Here is a 15,927-nt window from a genome sequence, read left to right as displayed (position 1 = left end):
GGTACCATTGATTTTGGCACTAGTCTTATGAATTACTTAATGACATATCATGTTTTATTTCGCTCCTGGAAGAGATCAAAAGATTCTGGAGGGCAAAGACTTGTCTTATATTTATTTTGTATCTTCCTTTATATCTGATATAATGCTCGGCATGCAGGCAGAACTCAATACATTTAGGTACTCAGTTATTCATTGATGAATGAATAAATGTTTGAAAGTCAGAGTGAACATAATTAGTAAGGAAAGGAAGAGAGATCTCAAAATCAACCATTTGTTGGACAGATACGCATACATATATGTTTATATGTGTATCTATATCTACATTGACATGTATACATATGTATATATGTGGAGATATATACATGTGTATGTATATGTATATAAGGAGAGAGACAGAGGGAGTTCTCAGGAATGGAATACATCCTTTCTTGGAAGGAAGAAGCAATACAGCATTTTTCTCTTCTCAATTAAATCTCTCTTATAGAAAATATATCATTTAGGTGGTGGAAGTGACATTTCTTTAAATTAAGATTCAAGTTATGAGCAAACACATGATAAAAAAAACTCCTCCATGCTCTGTTTTCAGAGAGCAGAGGAAAATTTTCTACCTGTTGGTAATATTTATTTTAAAAAGTCATATGCCAATGTATCAGACCTATGGTGAGTGACATTATATAATTTATAATAAAGATTTGTTTTACTATTTCCTCCTCAGTTTCAATCTTTCGCTAACTTTGGTAAGAGCTCAACAGTATACTTGTTTTAATGTGAAAGATGATTGTACTCTTTTGTTCTTCTAAATCAAGATTTTCTTTGAAGAGAAAATTGAACATTAGAAGTGCTATTGAGAGCAAACAGAAACAAGGATTTAAGACTAATGTATCCCTTCTCTTACATTTCTCTTCTTTTGCATTAGGTCTTATTTAGGAAATGTCTCTGTTCTCTTATTTTAGAACTGGGAAAGAATTCTGGGGTAGAAATCAACTTAAGGGAATAGTGAGAGTCGAGTTACTCAAGGGTATAATTGATTTGATTACTCAGAATTTTGCTCTATATGTTGAATGTGTTAAATATAACTAATTCTCAGTTGCATAATGCATAATACATTTGAGATGTAATAATGTCAAAAGGTCCTTTTCTAATGTGGTATTTTTTATTGTCTCGCAATGATAAGTACCTCTTATATAGTAGGTATGAAACGTATTTGTATCCAATGAATAATCTAACAATTTTGCAATCATATTTAGAGAGTGAGTATTTCTTAATGGATACATTAATTTCCTCCCTACCCTAATCAGCTAACAGTCAAATCTATAAAGCTTTAGGGAAATGTGTGTGTGTGTGTGTGTGTGTGTGTGTAGAAACCTGTTCTTAATTATGATTTAATTAGATAATACACATTATTCACTTTCTTGCACATTATGACTTTTTATGTTAACCATAGTACTTAATTCATTTTAGGTAATATTATTCCCCCATTTTAATTTTCCAAATGAATGTGTATCCCTGAAATAACAGATCCATAAGGTTTTAAGACATTTTATTTACTGTGCAAATAACCTGGTTTAGTTGAATACTAAAGTACTCAGACTAGATCTGAATTTTCTCAAGGTTAATGCTGCGTGATAGTATGTAGCTCCTTTTTATTATCTGTGATAATGCAAAGAGTGAAGAATCTTTTTAATTAGGAAGGATTTTGATAAAGCTATTTTATAATAGGTCTTTCTTTTCAGATATTTTAAACTGAGTGCTCTACGTACCATGTGCTTGTTTTCCCCAGCCTTGACACTAAATACTTAACAAACGAAGACATTGACTCCCACAGCAATGAAATGGAAGGGAGGCCAGTGTTAATCAAATACATCAAATATGGGTTATAAATATAAAATAAATAAGTAGAGTTCAGTTCTGGTAATGGTGATGTGATACCACTGTTCTCTAGCAACGTAATTAGTACAATATAGAAAATGTTTTTAAAAAAGATTTTATTTATTTGTTTGACAGAGAGAGAGGCCCAAGTAGGCAGAGAGGCAGGCAGAGAGAGAGGGGGAAGCAGGCTCCCCACTGAGCAGAGAGCCCAATGTGGGGCTCAATCCCAGGACCCTGAGACCATGACCCGAGCCAAAGGCAGAGGCTTAACCCACTGAGCCACCCAGGCGCCCCTATAAAAAGATTTTTTAGCATGTTACCTAGACTATAGTGTGGTCTAATTCTTGTACATAATGTCCAAATGAACTAGTTCTGTGTTGAACCACTAGCCTTCCAAATTTTCAAGTGATTTATTTTAGCTTTATATAACTTTATGATTACACACTAAGATAGGATAGATTGGGTGAACTATTTTACAATGGGACGTTTCTTTATTTATATGTTAGTACTTATAAGATGAAAAATTTTTAATCTGTACTCTTGTTTCAGGAAATACGTTTAGTGCTAAATGGAACAAAAATAAATCTTGTTTGTTAAACATTGTTTTGAATTGGACTCTCTGTTTAATTTTTTTACCTGCTTATAATAATATTAAGAGAAGCTATGGATTTAAAAATTTATTTATTCTGTATTCTTTCCCATTGCTGGGATCTCTTATTAATACTTACAGTTGTTTTAGGATTGCGTTTCTTGTCATACTATATAATCATAATATTTGATATAAGGATAACTTACATTTTCTTTTCTAATATTTATATCATTTTCATTTATTTTTTTAAAATCTTATTGCATTAGTCATACTTGCAAAAGCAGTGGTGAAAAACTGAGTGATACTAGGGATCTCTTCTTTGATTCTATTTTAATGGAAATGATGTTGGTATTTTGCCAGTTTATATTTCCTTTTGTTTTACGGCATTTAGGAATGACTGCTGAAATTATCAAATGCTTTTTTGAGGGACCTAGTAACAAAAACAGTATTGCTTTTTATCTTTTATTTTTATTTTTAAGATTTTTTTTTTTTTTAATTTATTTGACAGAGAGAGATCACAAGTAGATAGAGAGGCAGGCAGAGAAAGAGAGAGAGGGAAGCAGGCTCCCTGCTGAGCAGAGAGCCCGATGCCGGACTCGATCCCAGGACCCTGGGATCATGACCTGAGCCGAAGCCAGAGGCTTAACCCACTGAGCCACCCAGGCGCCCCGCTTTTTATCTTTTAATTAAACGTAATGAATATATGCATATATTCATATATGTATACATATATATATATTTTTTAAAAGACTTTATTTGAGAGAGAGCAAGCATGGGGGGAGTTGGGGAGGGGCAGAGGGAGAGGGAGAAGTAGACTCCCTGCAAGGAGCCTAACGCGGGAGCTCCATACAGGCTTGATCCCAGGACCCTGAGATCATGACCTGAGCAGAAGGCAGACGCTTAACTGACTGATCACCCAGGTGCCCCTATCTGTATATATTTTTTGCAGTGAACCATTCCCACATTTCTAGAATAGATTGTGGTTACTATTTTAATTACTTGATATTTTCGATTAGTTTATATTTTGTTTACGTGATTTCAAAATCAATACATGTAAGTGAGATTGCCCCATAGTATTCTTTGCCATCTCTATTCAATTTTGATATTAGAATTAGTATACCTTTGTAAGATGAGTTGAGAAAATTTCTGCCTTCTTTTCTATGCTCTGGAAAAATATGATTAGAAAATTACTGTGCTCTTTTTTCTTTGAGAGTTATAAAATATGCTTGCAAAATTATCTGGACTTGCTCATATTTTTAGGGTTAGATCTTTGATCATCTCCCTCTTCTGTGATTATTGACTTGTTTGGTTTTCCTCTCTTTTTGAGCCAATTTTAGAATTTATATTTTCATAATAAATCATGCATTCTATCTAGGTTGCCAGTTTTTTGCAAAAAGTTGCACAAAATATTTTCTTACAATTATTTTAATATCTTGCATGACCATGGACTTAATTGCTTCTCTTGTTGCTTTAAGCAAAATATTAAAATCAAACTTTTTTCCTTCCCCTAACATGATTGTTACAAATCCTAGTAATATATCGTTACTTCTTATAGAAAATAAAATTCATGGTTTTGATAGAATTTGAAAGATCCTGCAATTCCTACTTTTTCTACTATCCTTATTCTATTAATATTTTATTAATAATAGTGACTGCTTGATGTTTGTTTTGTGTTAGACGTGGTAAACAATCTCTTTATTTACTTTATTTAATCATCAGAGTAGCTCTAGGGCTTAGAAGTTAGCGTGTCCAGGGGCGCCTGGGTGGCTCAGTGGGTTAAAGCCTCTGTCTTTGGCTCAGGTCATGATCTCAGGGTCCTGGGATTGAGCCCCACATGGGGCTCTCTGCTCAGCAGGGAGCCTGCTTCCCTCTCTCTCTCTCTGCCTGCCTCTCTCCTTACTTGTGATCTCTGTCTGTCAAATAAATAAATTAAAAAAAAAAAAAGAAGTTAGTGTGTCCATTTTATGGGTCAAGAAACCAAGACTGAGAGAGGTTATGTAACTCAGCCACTGATGCTCAGTTAGCAAGTAGCAGACTGGTATGGTAATTAGGTATGTTAGATTCCAAATCTTGTGCTTTTAATCACCACTCTCTGCTTTCAGTAAGTCTCACTATTCCCAACTGTGCTGCTTACCTTTGTGCTAAAAATAAGGATATAACTAGGTATCAAGGTCCCAATAAATCTACACCAAGGTTTTCAATAGCTTGAAATGAACTCTAAACTGTGAACTTAAAAAATCTTAAAAAATCTTATTATTGTAATGATTTTTTTAAAAGACATTTTGCTTTTCAGTCTTGTCCCACCTTATCTCAATATTTTGAGACTAGACATAGAGCCGGTTACCTAATATTTAGCCTGTCACAAAAGATGTCACCTTTTTTTGGTATATGAAGAGATCAGTAGGTGTTGATGAATAATTCCACTTAATTTTTTTAAAGTTGCAGCAAAATACACATAACAATTTACTGTCTTACCATTTTTAAGTGTACCTCTAAGTAATATTAATTACATTCACGTTATTGTACAACCGTTACTACTATCCATATCCAGGCCTTTTTTATCTTACAGATCTGGACCCCGTACCCATTAAACAATAATTCCCCATTCCCCACTCCTCTCCCCAGCTCTGAACGATAGCCATCTGACTGTCTCTATAAATTTGATGGCTCTAGGGACCACATATTAGTGGTTTTGTGCAGTACTTTGTTCGTTTTTGTGGCTGGCTTATTTCTTACTTAATTTGATTTCCTCAAGATTCATTCACAACTGTAGCATGTGTCAGGACAGCGTTCCTTTTCAAGGCTGAGTAGTATTCCATTGTATGTATATTCGACATTCTCTCTGTCCATTCATCTATTGACGGACACTTGGATCACCTATGGCTGTTATGAATAATGCTGCTATGAATATGCGTATACAAATACCTGAGACCCCATTTTTAATTCTTTTGGTTATATACTCAGAAGCAGAATTGCTGGATCACATAATTCTCTTTTTAATTTTTTGAGGCACCGATTCTATTTAATTAACTAAATAGAGTAATAAAGCAATGTTCCATTGCCTTAGGTCTTTGATTTGCTACACCCCTGAGAGTCAGAGACATCAAGTCAAGGTAATCTTAGGATGTATATTTGGTATGAGGCTCCAGCTAAAACAAGAGTTGGGGTTGGGGAGGGTGGCCAAATTCTGGGATCTAGAGCTCCTTATGTTCTCCAGGTCAGCCCACCCAGCCTCCCTAGCTCCCATAGTCTATAGGATGCCTATTGATACAATAGTCTGAGCAGAACTACAGAAAGGCCTCAGTGTGGGTAAAAATGGATTGATCCCAGGCTTTGTACTGAGTCCATATTGTTGCTATTTTGAGAGCCATTAAAGCATAGTGATTAAGAACAGGGATTCTGGAGCTAGAGCTCCTGGGTTTGCCCTTAGCTTAGCCTTTACTACATGAGCTTTCTGTGGTGCAATTTCCTTATTTGAAAGTAGATATTTTAGGGACACCTGGGTGGCTCAGTGGGTTAAAGCCTCTGTCTTCGGCTCAGGTCATGATCCTGGGGTCCTGGGATTGAGCCCCACGTTGGGCTCTCTGCTCGGCGGGGAGCCTGCTTCCCACCCCCCCCTGCCTTCCTCTCTGCCTACTTGTGATCTTTGTCTATCAAATAAATAAATACAATCTAAAAAGAAAAAAAAATCTTTAAAAAAAGAAAATAGATATTTTTAGTAATACCTACCTCATGGGATTATTGGGAGTGTTAAATGAATTAATACATGTAACTGTTTAGAAAAGCACCTGACACACAGTTCTCACTAAATGTTAGGCAGTAGTAGTAGTATTCTTAATTAGTGTAAGTTACCATGCAGCTTTCCTTAAAACCTTTGGAAATAAGATGCATAACATGATATTGTTTGAGCTAAACTTTTTGGATTTCATGTGCTTTGAATCAAAAAACTACTGTTACTATAAAACAGTAGTTTAAAGAGATAGGATTTGCTCCCAAGCCAACAGGATTAGATGGTAGCTTGATAAAACATTAGCATCTATAGAGAATCTGTACGAGTCATGATAGGAGTTGGTTCTAAAGGTTTCTGTGGTCTCTTACAGTCTCGGCCCCCTTAAACACTGTCTGGGAGTTGCGGTCCTTGGGCAGAGCCCACCATTTCAGGCACAGTGTCCCTGGTAAGCAGCTGGTAAGCAGTGATGGCACTAAACATTTGGTTCAAATAATGAACTCCCCTAATCCACAAAGCAACCTTAAAAAAACAAAAAAAACCTTGGCTTCTCAGGTAGCGTCTCTGCACGGAAAGGCTGTATAGTCGAGACCGCTTGAATTATCTGGTTGCATATCCCGTTGTAAGTCTCACTAGAAATCAGTACGTTAGCCTTCTGTTTTTACCTGTCTATCTTGGGAGCTTAACTAATCCAGGTCTGCCCTGATTCATTACAGATAGATACAGATAGATAGATTCACTTTCTGTACTGACTAAGCAGGCAGCTGAGCCTACGGACTGAGAGCCAAACCTGCAGCATGGTAGATCCATTAAGGTAACGTTCCCCTTTCTCATCAGTTTCTTGGGATATAGCCCCCTTCCTCCTTTAAATCACCCACCACTAGCTGCTTAATTTATTGGCTTGTGTTTTCTTTCCTGGAATTTCCCTAAGTGTGGGAGCAGTGATAATTCTTCACTATCAGTAACGCCAGTGTGCTGAAGAGAGTTGGAACATTCCAACTTTGACGCTTCCCAAGTCCCCGGGCCAGCCCGCCATGACCAGGAATCCCTTGTGTGGTGATTAAGAAGTGTAACCACTGCACTGTAAACACTTGCCCTTGGATCTCTTCTTCTGATCCAAGCCATCTTAGTATGGATAGAGCTGAAAGGACTTTATGTATGAGCTCGTCCATATCTCTTGTTTTACTAAAGGGGAAAGAGAGACTACATGCTTAGGGCCCTATATCTTTGTGCTCTCTTAACAGTCTCTTGAAGGCTTGCCTATACTGGCCAGGACTCATGACCTGTCAGTGACATTCTTCCTAGTACCAGACATGTCAAACTAGTACAAAAATTTAACTGCCAAAAAATACTTTCTTGTCCTATAGTTCAGGCAACATTTCTCCCTTTGTTATATACTATTGAAATACAAATTCATCTTAGATTTCAAACTATTTTTTTTTTTTAAATGTTTCTTCTAAAGATTTATTTATGTTTTTAGAGAGAGCGGGAAAGTGTGTGAGTGGGAGGAAGGCCAGAGGGGGAGAGAGAGAGAGAATCCCAAGCAGACTCTGTGCTGAGTATGGAGCCCAACTTGGGGCTCAGTCTCAGAACCCTGAAATCATGGCCTGAGCTGAGATCACAAGTTGGATCTTAGTTGACTGAGCCACCCAGGCTCCCCTTCAGACTTTGGTTTTTTTTTTTAAGATTTTTATTATTTATTTGACAGAGAGAGATCACAAGTAGGCAGAGAGGCAGGCAGAGAGAGAGAGAGAGAGAGGAGGAAGCAGGCTCCCTGCCGAGCAGAGAGCCCGATGTGGGACTCGATCCCAGGACCCTGAGATCATGACCTGAGCCGAAGCCAGAGGCTTAACCCACTGAGCCACCCAGGCACCCCAGACTTTGTTTTTAACTGAATTCTTTGTAGCCCAGTTGCTATGTCTTCTGACTGCTTTGTAGATAGAGTTCATGGCAACTATTTGAATCTGCTTGTCCCCTTTTTTCTGAGAGGCCTGTAAGGTGGGTAGGTCCTTCCCAACTGCTGCAGGACATCACCAGCCAGCCTGGCAAGAGGCTTCAGAGCTGGTTCCCCAAACCCTTCAGATTTGCCAATGCTCTTAGCTCAGTCGCCCACCTGGATAGAGATGCTGAATTTGTCACATTGGGTCTTTTTTTTTTTTTTTTGACTCTACATCCCAAATTATAGACAGATGATTTCATACTCTTATAATAAACTTCAGTACTTTATAAAATAATAATTACTATATACTACAACATAATTATATTCCAATAATTCTATAAAAATTTTCACATTAGCAATAGAATATCCTTTAAAAAATTTTAATGATGTTTATTTTAATCACAATAGAAATTTCTATTCTAAACATTTTTATTTTCTTTTCCTTCTCCTCCTCCTCTTTCTCCTTTGACATGGAGTACTATGTGCTTTAAGCTTTTATTTTTATTTTTTTAAAAGATTTTATTTATTTATTTGACAGAGAGAGAGATCACAAGTAGGCAGAGAGGCAGGCAGAGAGAGAGGGGAAGCAGGCTCCCTGCCAAGCAGAGAGCCCAATGTGGGGCTCAATCCCAAGACCCTGAGATCATGATCCGAGCTGAAGGCACAGGCTTAACCCACCCAGACGCCCCTATTTTTATTTTTAAAAATTAAAAAAAATAAAAATAAAGCTTTTCCTTTTTAAAATTTAAATTCAATTAATTAACATACAATGTATTATTGGCTTCAGGGGTACAGGTCTGTGATTCATCAGTCTTATACAATGCCCAGTTCTCTTTATAACATATCGCCTCCCCAATGCCCATCACCCAGTTACCCCATCTGCTTTAAGCTTTTTTTAATGGCAAAACTATCTTATTAGCTTAGCATTACTTTTACATACTTAAGAAAAAATTTGGAGTGCCTGGGTGGCTCTGTCGGTTGAGTGTCTGACTCTTGATTTTAGCTCAGGTCATGATCTCCGGGTCGAGAGGTGGAGCACATTGGGTGGGGGGCGAGGGGGGGGGGTCCATGCTCAGTGGGGAGTCTGTTTGAGATTCTCTCTCCCTCTGACCCTCCCCACCACGCATGCTCTCTCTCTCTAAAAATAAGCAAATATTTTTTTTTAAAGATTTATTTACTTATTTATTTGACAGAGAGAGAGAGATCACAAGTAGGCAGAGAGGAAGACAGAGACAGAGGGGGAAGCAGGCTCCCTGCTGAGCAGAGAGCCCGATGTAGGGCTCGACCCCAGGACCCTCAGATCACAACCTGAGCTGAAGGCAGAGGCCTAATCCACTGAGCCACCCAGGTGCCCCAGCAAATCTTTTTTTTTTTTTTTTTTTTTAATTTTATTTATTTGACAAAGAGAAATCACAACTAGGTCAGAGAGGCAGGCAGAGAGAGAGGAGGAAGCAGGCTCCCCGTGAAGCAGAGAGCCCGATGTGGGGCTAGATCCCAGGACCCTGAGATCATGACCTGAGCCGAAGGCAGAGGCTTTAACCCACTGAGCCACCCAGGCGCCCCGCAAATCTTTTTTTTAAAAAAAGAAAAAATGTGGTAGCCAGTTACAAATGGATATACATTTTTCTCGTAATATGTTTTTACATACTTCTAAGAGGAAAGTGAGGCCACATTAATGAATGAATTGAACAGAAAGTGTTTTAATGTACATGCTCAGATGGTTATTCAAGGAGCACTTCCTAGAAGTGTGTTTCGAGCAAGATTTTAAGAGACAGTATAGATATACACTGCTGAAAAGAGAAGAGGTTAGAGAAAAGGGAAGTAAAACAATTATGCATTGTGGCGCTCTATCAGAAGAAGGGGGAATGGATGCTAACACAAAAATGATGTCCATTGCAGGATGGTTAAGCGAGCTCTTTGTTGGAATGAGTATGGAGTGCTGGAAAGCAGTGATTGGTAACGTTATTGAGATGTAGATTCACAACCTTGCAACCTGCATTTTGCCTGGATACTTGGCTAAATTCTAAGGGAAAACCATAGAGGGAGAGGGACGGTGTCTGACCAGTAAGAACTTACAATCTTGCGATGAGATTGGGCAGCTGGAAGGTAGAGAAGGAGCCTTCACAGCCAGTAAGAGCAGCTTGGATTTTACATGGTGTGTGATGGAAGGAGCCTTTGCAGGGTCTCATGTATCATTTTGCCTCTGTTGTCTGATCAGGAGGGAGAGAGCTGAGCTGGGAAAAATCAACATTGAGCAGGTGACTAGGTTTCAAAAATCAATTTTTGCAGCTATATATGATCAATTAGCAAAAGAGTTGGTTTTTTTTTTTCCATACCAAACTATTTTGAACCCCTTTAAGAAAAAAATGGGCTACCTAAAGTCTTCTGTTCATGATTAACAATTAATGGAAAATCACTGGTTTGCTTTTGCAGACAGCACTTAATGTCAGTAACTTCAGGCTGTTTTCCAATCTTACAGTAAATTTTTATACTAAAATAAATTTAGGAAGCTGTTTAGTCCATGGCCTTTTTCGGTGGAAAGATGGTGTGGGTAGACGTTTTCTTTTCCACACCAAAGAATTAATAAGGTACTAATGGCTCCATTTGAGACTGTTGCTTTCAAAATAAAGGAGAGAGGTCAAGTTGCTTATGAAAACATTTTGGATTATGGTAAAAGTTGGGTAGCTTTATAGCTGTCGAGATAGCAGATATTTCAGGTCTTGCTTTTAGTATATCAGTTCATCTCCCATCTTGGATCAGACCAAAGAGAGAAAGTCTCTAGATTTTTGTTTGCTATTGAATTTGTCCTCTCGTAGTTGTTTGGTCTTACGTTGTAGAAATATAGATTTTATTTTTTCCCTTTCTTCTTCTTTTCATCTGCTTCTTTGGTACTTGCAACCTGCTCCGTGATTTCCATTCTCCCCACTGGCATTCCCATGGGAGGCCTTCTGAGGCCCTTGGTGTCCGGGAATGACATTTGAGGCATATTTAAGTGCCTCACAATAATCCTGGGTTTGTGTGTGTTTTGACGCACATGGATTGGTGGTAGGTCTCTGAAAGGCACCAACACAAAAATGACGGGAACTCTGAGGTCTGGGGTCAGATTGGCTTGCGGTTGTCCACGTGTCACTTGAAAATACTGTCCAGGAAAGACCTTATTGAAGGGATTGCTCTCTAAAGCCGCCTGAGCTTTTATGTTCTGATTCTCTTTTGTCTGGGGAAGAACATCAGTGAAATAAGGTTTCACTCCCGTTATCCTGTTGATTTCATATGCATTGTGCCTATCAGCCAGTGCTCTCCCGGTTAAAATAGGCTGGAAAACAGTGGGTCCTGAGACACCGCTCACAAAGCTGTTGAGGAGAGAATGCCAAATTCCACCACTTATTGGGCTCAAGGTGACCTGTGGCCATAAACTGGCCAAGCTCCGGAGAGCTTCCCGGTTCCACGCCGAGGCAGGAAATTCGGCCTCAGTATGATAGAGCTGGGAAAAGTAAATGCTGAGAGTAACGTCTGGATACATTATTAAGAAATTGTACATTTTGCTGATGCAGCAGTGGTTGGCTTCATTACAAGGAGAGTTGTTGGAATACAGAATGATATGCCTGATAGCATTGTTTTTGTGTCGGGCTGCATCAAAATAACCATTCATCTCGAATAACATCGATTCTGGATGGATATTGTTCTCAGTGCAACTGCTAGCGTGGCCCTTTTGCACCAGGCTTCCAGAAGAAGTTTTTAGCTCATAAAACGTGAGGTGCTTTGTTTGAGCATACACTGGCCCATAAGGGAATCCAAAAATCTGATGAAATTCTGTGTAGGGAACTCTTGCTTCTTCACCTGTCCGAATATGGTAAGGACAGTTCGAACAATCTAGAGAGAAGCTTAGCCAGTAATAAGGTTTTACTATTGTTCCACGATTTGCTAGGTATTCTTCATATAAGGGTTCCATTGCTAGATTTATGGTCTTCTAGCTGCAACCCTAAACAAGGAAAAGAAATTATACGTAAAACCAGTGCAGGAAAAACTAAAGAAAATGCATTGATTTATTGAGCCATACTTTTCTTAAAGAAGGTAGCACAATAGCTGTAGCATCTTTGATTTTTTTAAAAAGATTTTATTTATTTATTTGACAGAGATCACACGTAGGCAGAGGCAGGCAGAGAGAGAGAGAGAGAGAGAGAGAGAGAGAGAGAGAGAGAGAGAGGCAGGCTCCCTGCTGAGCAGAGAGCCGGATGCGGGACTCCATCCCAGGACCCTGGGATCACAACCCAAGCCAAAGGCAGAGGCTTCAACCCACTGAGCCACCCAGGCGCCCCAGCATCTTTGATTTTAAAAGATAGTTATATATAGCCATAGATGAGGAAGCTCAGGACATCATTGTTCATTGAGATTCTTGGGGTGTGGGGGGAGATGAAAAAGAAAGGCATAACGCAGCTTTACCTGTTTCACAGATTGTGAGACAACACAGCAAATGGGTTAACAGTGCAAGTTCTGAAAACAGACTGCCTTGTTTCAAATCTGGGCTCTGCCCCTTACCAGCTCAGTGACTTTCTGCAAGTTGTTTAAAGTCTGGGAGTCACAGCTTCGTTGTCTGTAAAGTGAGGATAAGAATAGTACCTACCTCTCAGTAAAAGGTTATCTCGAGGGGTGAATAGTGGAATACATATAAAATGCTTTATTATGTGCCTGATTCATGTTAAGGATTCAATAAAGATTAGCTCTTAGTAGTGATAGTACAAATCCCAGGATTATCTAAACGATTCTTGTTTTTGAAAGCCTAAACAAACAAGCGGGGGTTTCGCAATTTTGTTGGTATATTCTTCCTTTGTCCCTTTCTTGAATGATATTATCTAATTATCTGCATAGGTTTTGAATATGCTTGCATTTAAAATCAGCTGTTTCTTCAGATCAGTGGCAATAGATTGAAGCTAATTATCCTTTTGGGGAAAGGATCATGGTTACTGGTGGAGACTTCTCGTGGGAATGCCATTTGAGTATTCTTTGGGTAGTGAACACTTTGCTATTTGAGTGTTTTATTTCCAGTGGGTGGGTCTTGTTAGAACATTTTGGAAACTTTACCATTCTGGAAAGCACATATGGTTCTTTAGGATATTTCAAGTGAATAGCTTCTGGGATGTTAAACCACAGAAGTTGAGGTCTGTAAGTAATGATTTTTTTCCTTTAAACAAAAATTACTCAGTTATCGTTGTTCCCACGCAGCAACCTAGGGCATTCTAATACAGTTTCAAGAACATTTTTAAATAACTTTGTATTATTCAAGTATTATGTATTTCTTGTAGGATATTTTTAAAAATGCTAATTCGTAAAGGGAAAAATAAAAACTCATACTGATTTATCTCAGTTTATGTTCCCTAACTGTTAACATGTCTCTTCCCTCCAGTCTTTTTGCTACGTGTTTGTTATGCACAACAGAAATAAAATCATGTTTTATACTTCGCTTAGGTCATGAGTACTTTCCCATGTTATTAAAAATTTTTCAAAAAGCAATATTCATGGCTAATTAGTATTTTATTATGCAACAAATATGTAATCAAATATTCAGGTTCTTGCCTCTTTTTATGATTATAAATAATACTTCGATGAGCATTTCTGGAAATAAAGTTGTGTTTCTTTTCTTTTAATGTAGATTACTAAAAGTTGGATTATTAGCCCAGACTTCGTCAGATTGCTTCTTAGGATGGTGTCCCAGTTCTATTTCACCCTCCTTTGCCCATTTGAGAAGTGAGCATCCATATCCCTTTTTGGCTATAATTTGGACCTTTTTAGTTCCTCGTGAGGTTGAACACATTTTCACATGCTTATTGGTCTGTAGTATTTATTCTTCTGTGAAATATATCTGATCCCTTCTCCCCCTACCCCCTCAACGCTTTGTCAAGGTTTTCCTTACTGATTTGCAAGAACTCTCTTTGGTTTGTTTTTGTTTTTTAAAGCTTTTATTTATTTATTTGACAGAGAGAGAGAGAGATCACAAGTAAGCAGAGAGGCAGGCAGAGAGAGAGGGAGAAGCAGGCTTCCCACTGAGCAGAGAGCCCAGTGGGGCTCGATCCCAGGACCCTGAGATCATGACCGGAGCTGAAGGCAGAGGCTTTAACCCACTGAGCCACCCAAGCGCCCCGCAAGAACTCTTTTTGTATTAAGAATATTAGCTGTCATAATTTTTGCAATTATTTTACCTGGTTTATGGAGCCATTTGATTATGCTGATGGAATTTTTAATTATACCAATTTTTACATTTTTCTATGGTCTTATCTTCGCCCTTAAGATTTTTTATTGTTGGGGCGCCTGGGTGGCTCAGTGGGTTAGGCCTCTGCCTTCGGCTCAGGTCATGATCGCAGGGTCCTGGGATGGAGCCCTGCATGGGGCTCTCTGCTCAGCAGGGAGCCTACTTCCTCCTGTCTCTCTACCTGCTTCTCTGCCTACTTGTGATCTCTCTCTCTCTGTCAAATAAATAAATAAAATCTTTTAAAAAAAAAGATTTTTTATTGTTGTATTTGGAAAAGACTTCCCCATCAAAGAGGAGTTAAGTATTCCCCATATTTTTTTCTAGTATGTATGGTTTTATCATTTACATTTAACTCTGTCCAGGCAACAACACAGATAAAACAGAAAATTAAAGAGACATAAACTGACCATTACATACAAAACAAAAGAAAATATATTTCTCACTTTCCAAAATCGAATTTGTCATTTCAGGAGTATTTATTACAATTTTCTTTTCTTTCTTTTTTTTTTAATAAATTATTCTTTTTTTAAAAAATTTTATTTATTTGACAGACAGAGAGAGATCACAAGTAGGCAGAGAGGCAGGCGGGGCGGGGGGGGGGGGGGAGAAGCAGGCTTCCCACTGAGCAGAGAGCCCGACTTGGGACTCGATCCCAGGACCCTGAGATCATGACCTGAGCCAAAGGCAGAGGCTTAAGCCACTGAACCACCCAGGCACCCTATTTATTACAATTTTCTTATGGAAGCACTTGGATCAACTTCTTTCTTCCTCAACCCCAGTCAGCTCCGTCCCTGCTGTATATGGTACCACTGAAACCTGCAATGCTCCTTTGCCAACCTGTCCTGGGCAGAAAATACTTTAGGAGCCTCAGTCCTGCTGTAGAGGGAGTGTGATTTACTCATGCCACCATTTTCCTAATGGCTGATATCTCTGCAGTAATTCTGGATGCCACAAATCCATCAAATTCCAGGTTTCTCCTAATCTCTGTCATGTCAATTTAGTCCATAGGGTCAAGGATTTACCTCAGTGTCCTCCTTAGTTCTGCACTTTCCTGGTGTGACTGAATTCGTGCCCCGAGGCCTCCCAGCCTTTGCCTATCTTTTCCTCTGGGTCCTGGACTTTCTTTTCTTCTCCTTTTGGCAACGAATCCCTTACCTGGAGCCTCACACCTTCTCGGGTTGATCCTGGGCATTGTTTTCTCCCTGGATTTCCTCCTCTTTCAGCCTTACCCATCAGAGTAGCTAGATCTCTCTGAATATCAAAACTTGCTGAAACCAAGCCCAGAGTCCCACTTGCTTTTGAATCTGGGGCCTTGGATGTGGTCTGCTGTTGGGTGGCACAGCCTATATCCAAGGGACCACTCAGACTGCAGTTTCAAGTCCCCCATGATTCGACTGAAATGTTCCGGAAACCGTACCATGAGGCCTTTGTCTCCTGTTTTGGGGTGGATGGAATGGGTGGAGTTAACTACACTTATTCGTCCCACACTTACCCTTATGGGAAGCAGAAGTCTTTGTACCTTTCAAAATAAAGGCAGTCTGGGAAGTCCCGGCTGTTTT

At 38.9% G+C, this 15,927-nt stretch overlaps 1 protein-coding gene across 1 annotated transcript; it reads right to left on the bottom strand.

Annotated features, from left to right (window-relative positions):
• Window positions 1–10,365: 10,365 nt before the first annotated feature.
• APOBEC4 (apolipoprotein B mRNA editing enzyme catalytic polypeptide like 4) lies at window positions 10,366–12,091 on the bottom strand. The gene has a single exon (XM_045982968.1). It carries the CDS (start codon window positions 12,071–12,073, stop codon window positions 10,973–10,975), a length of 1,101 nt encoding a protein of 366 aa, XP_045838924.1. The 5' UTR covers window positions 12,074–12,091; the 3' UTR covers window positions 10,366–10,972.
• Window positions 12,092–15,927: the final 3,836 nt, after the last annotated feature.

Source organism: Meles meles, chromosome 17 (genome assembly GCF_922984935.1).
Source record: "Meles meles chromosome 17, mMelMel3.1 paternal haplotype, whole genome shotgun sequence".
NCBI lineage: Eukaryota > Metazoa > Chordata > Mammalia > Carnivora > Mustelidae > Meles > Meles meles.
This window is presented reverse-complemented; position numbering and strand designations above follow the sequence as displayed.

Coding starts and splice junctions, on each gene's coding strand:
- APOBEC4 (XM_045982968.1), bottom strand. CDS start 12,073: ATGGAACCCTTATATGAAGAATACCTAGCAAATCGTGGAACAATAGTA.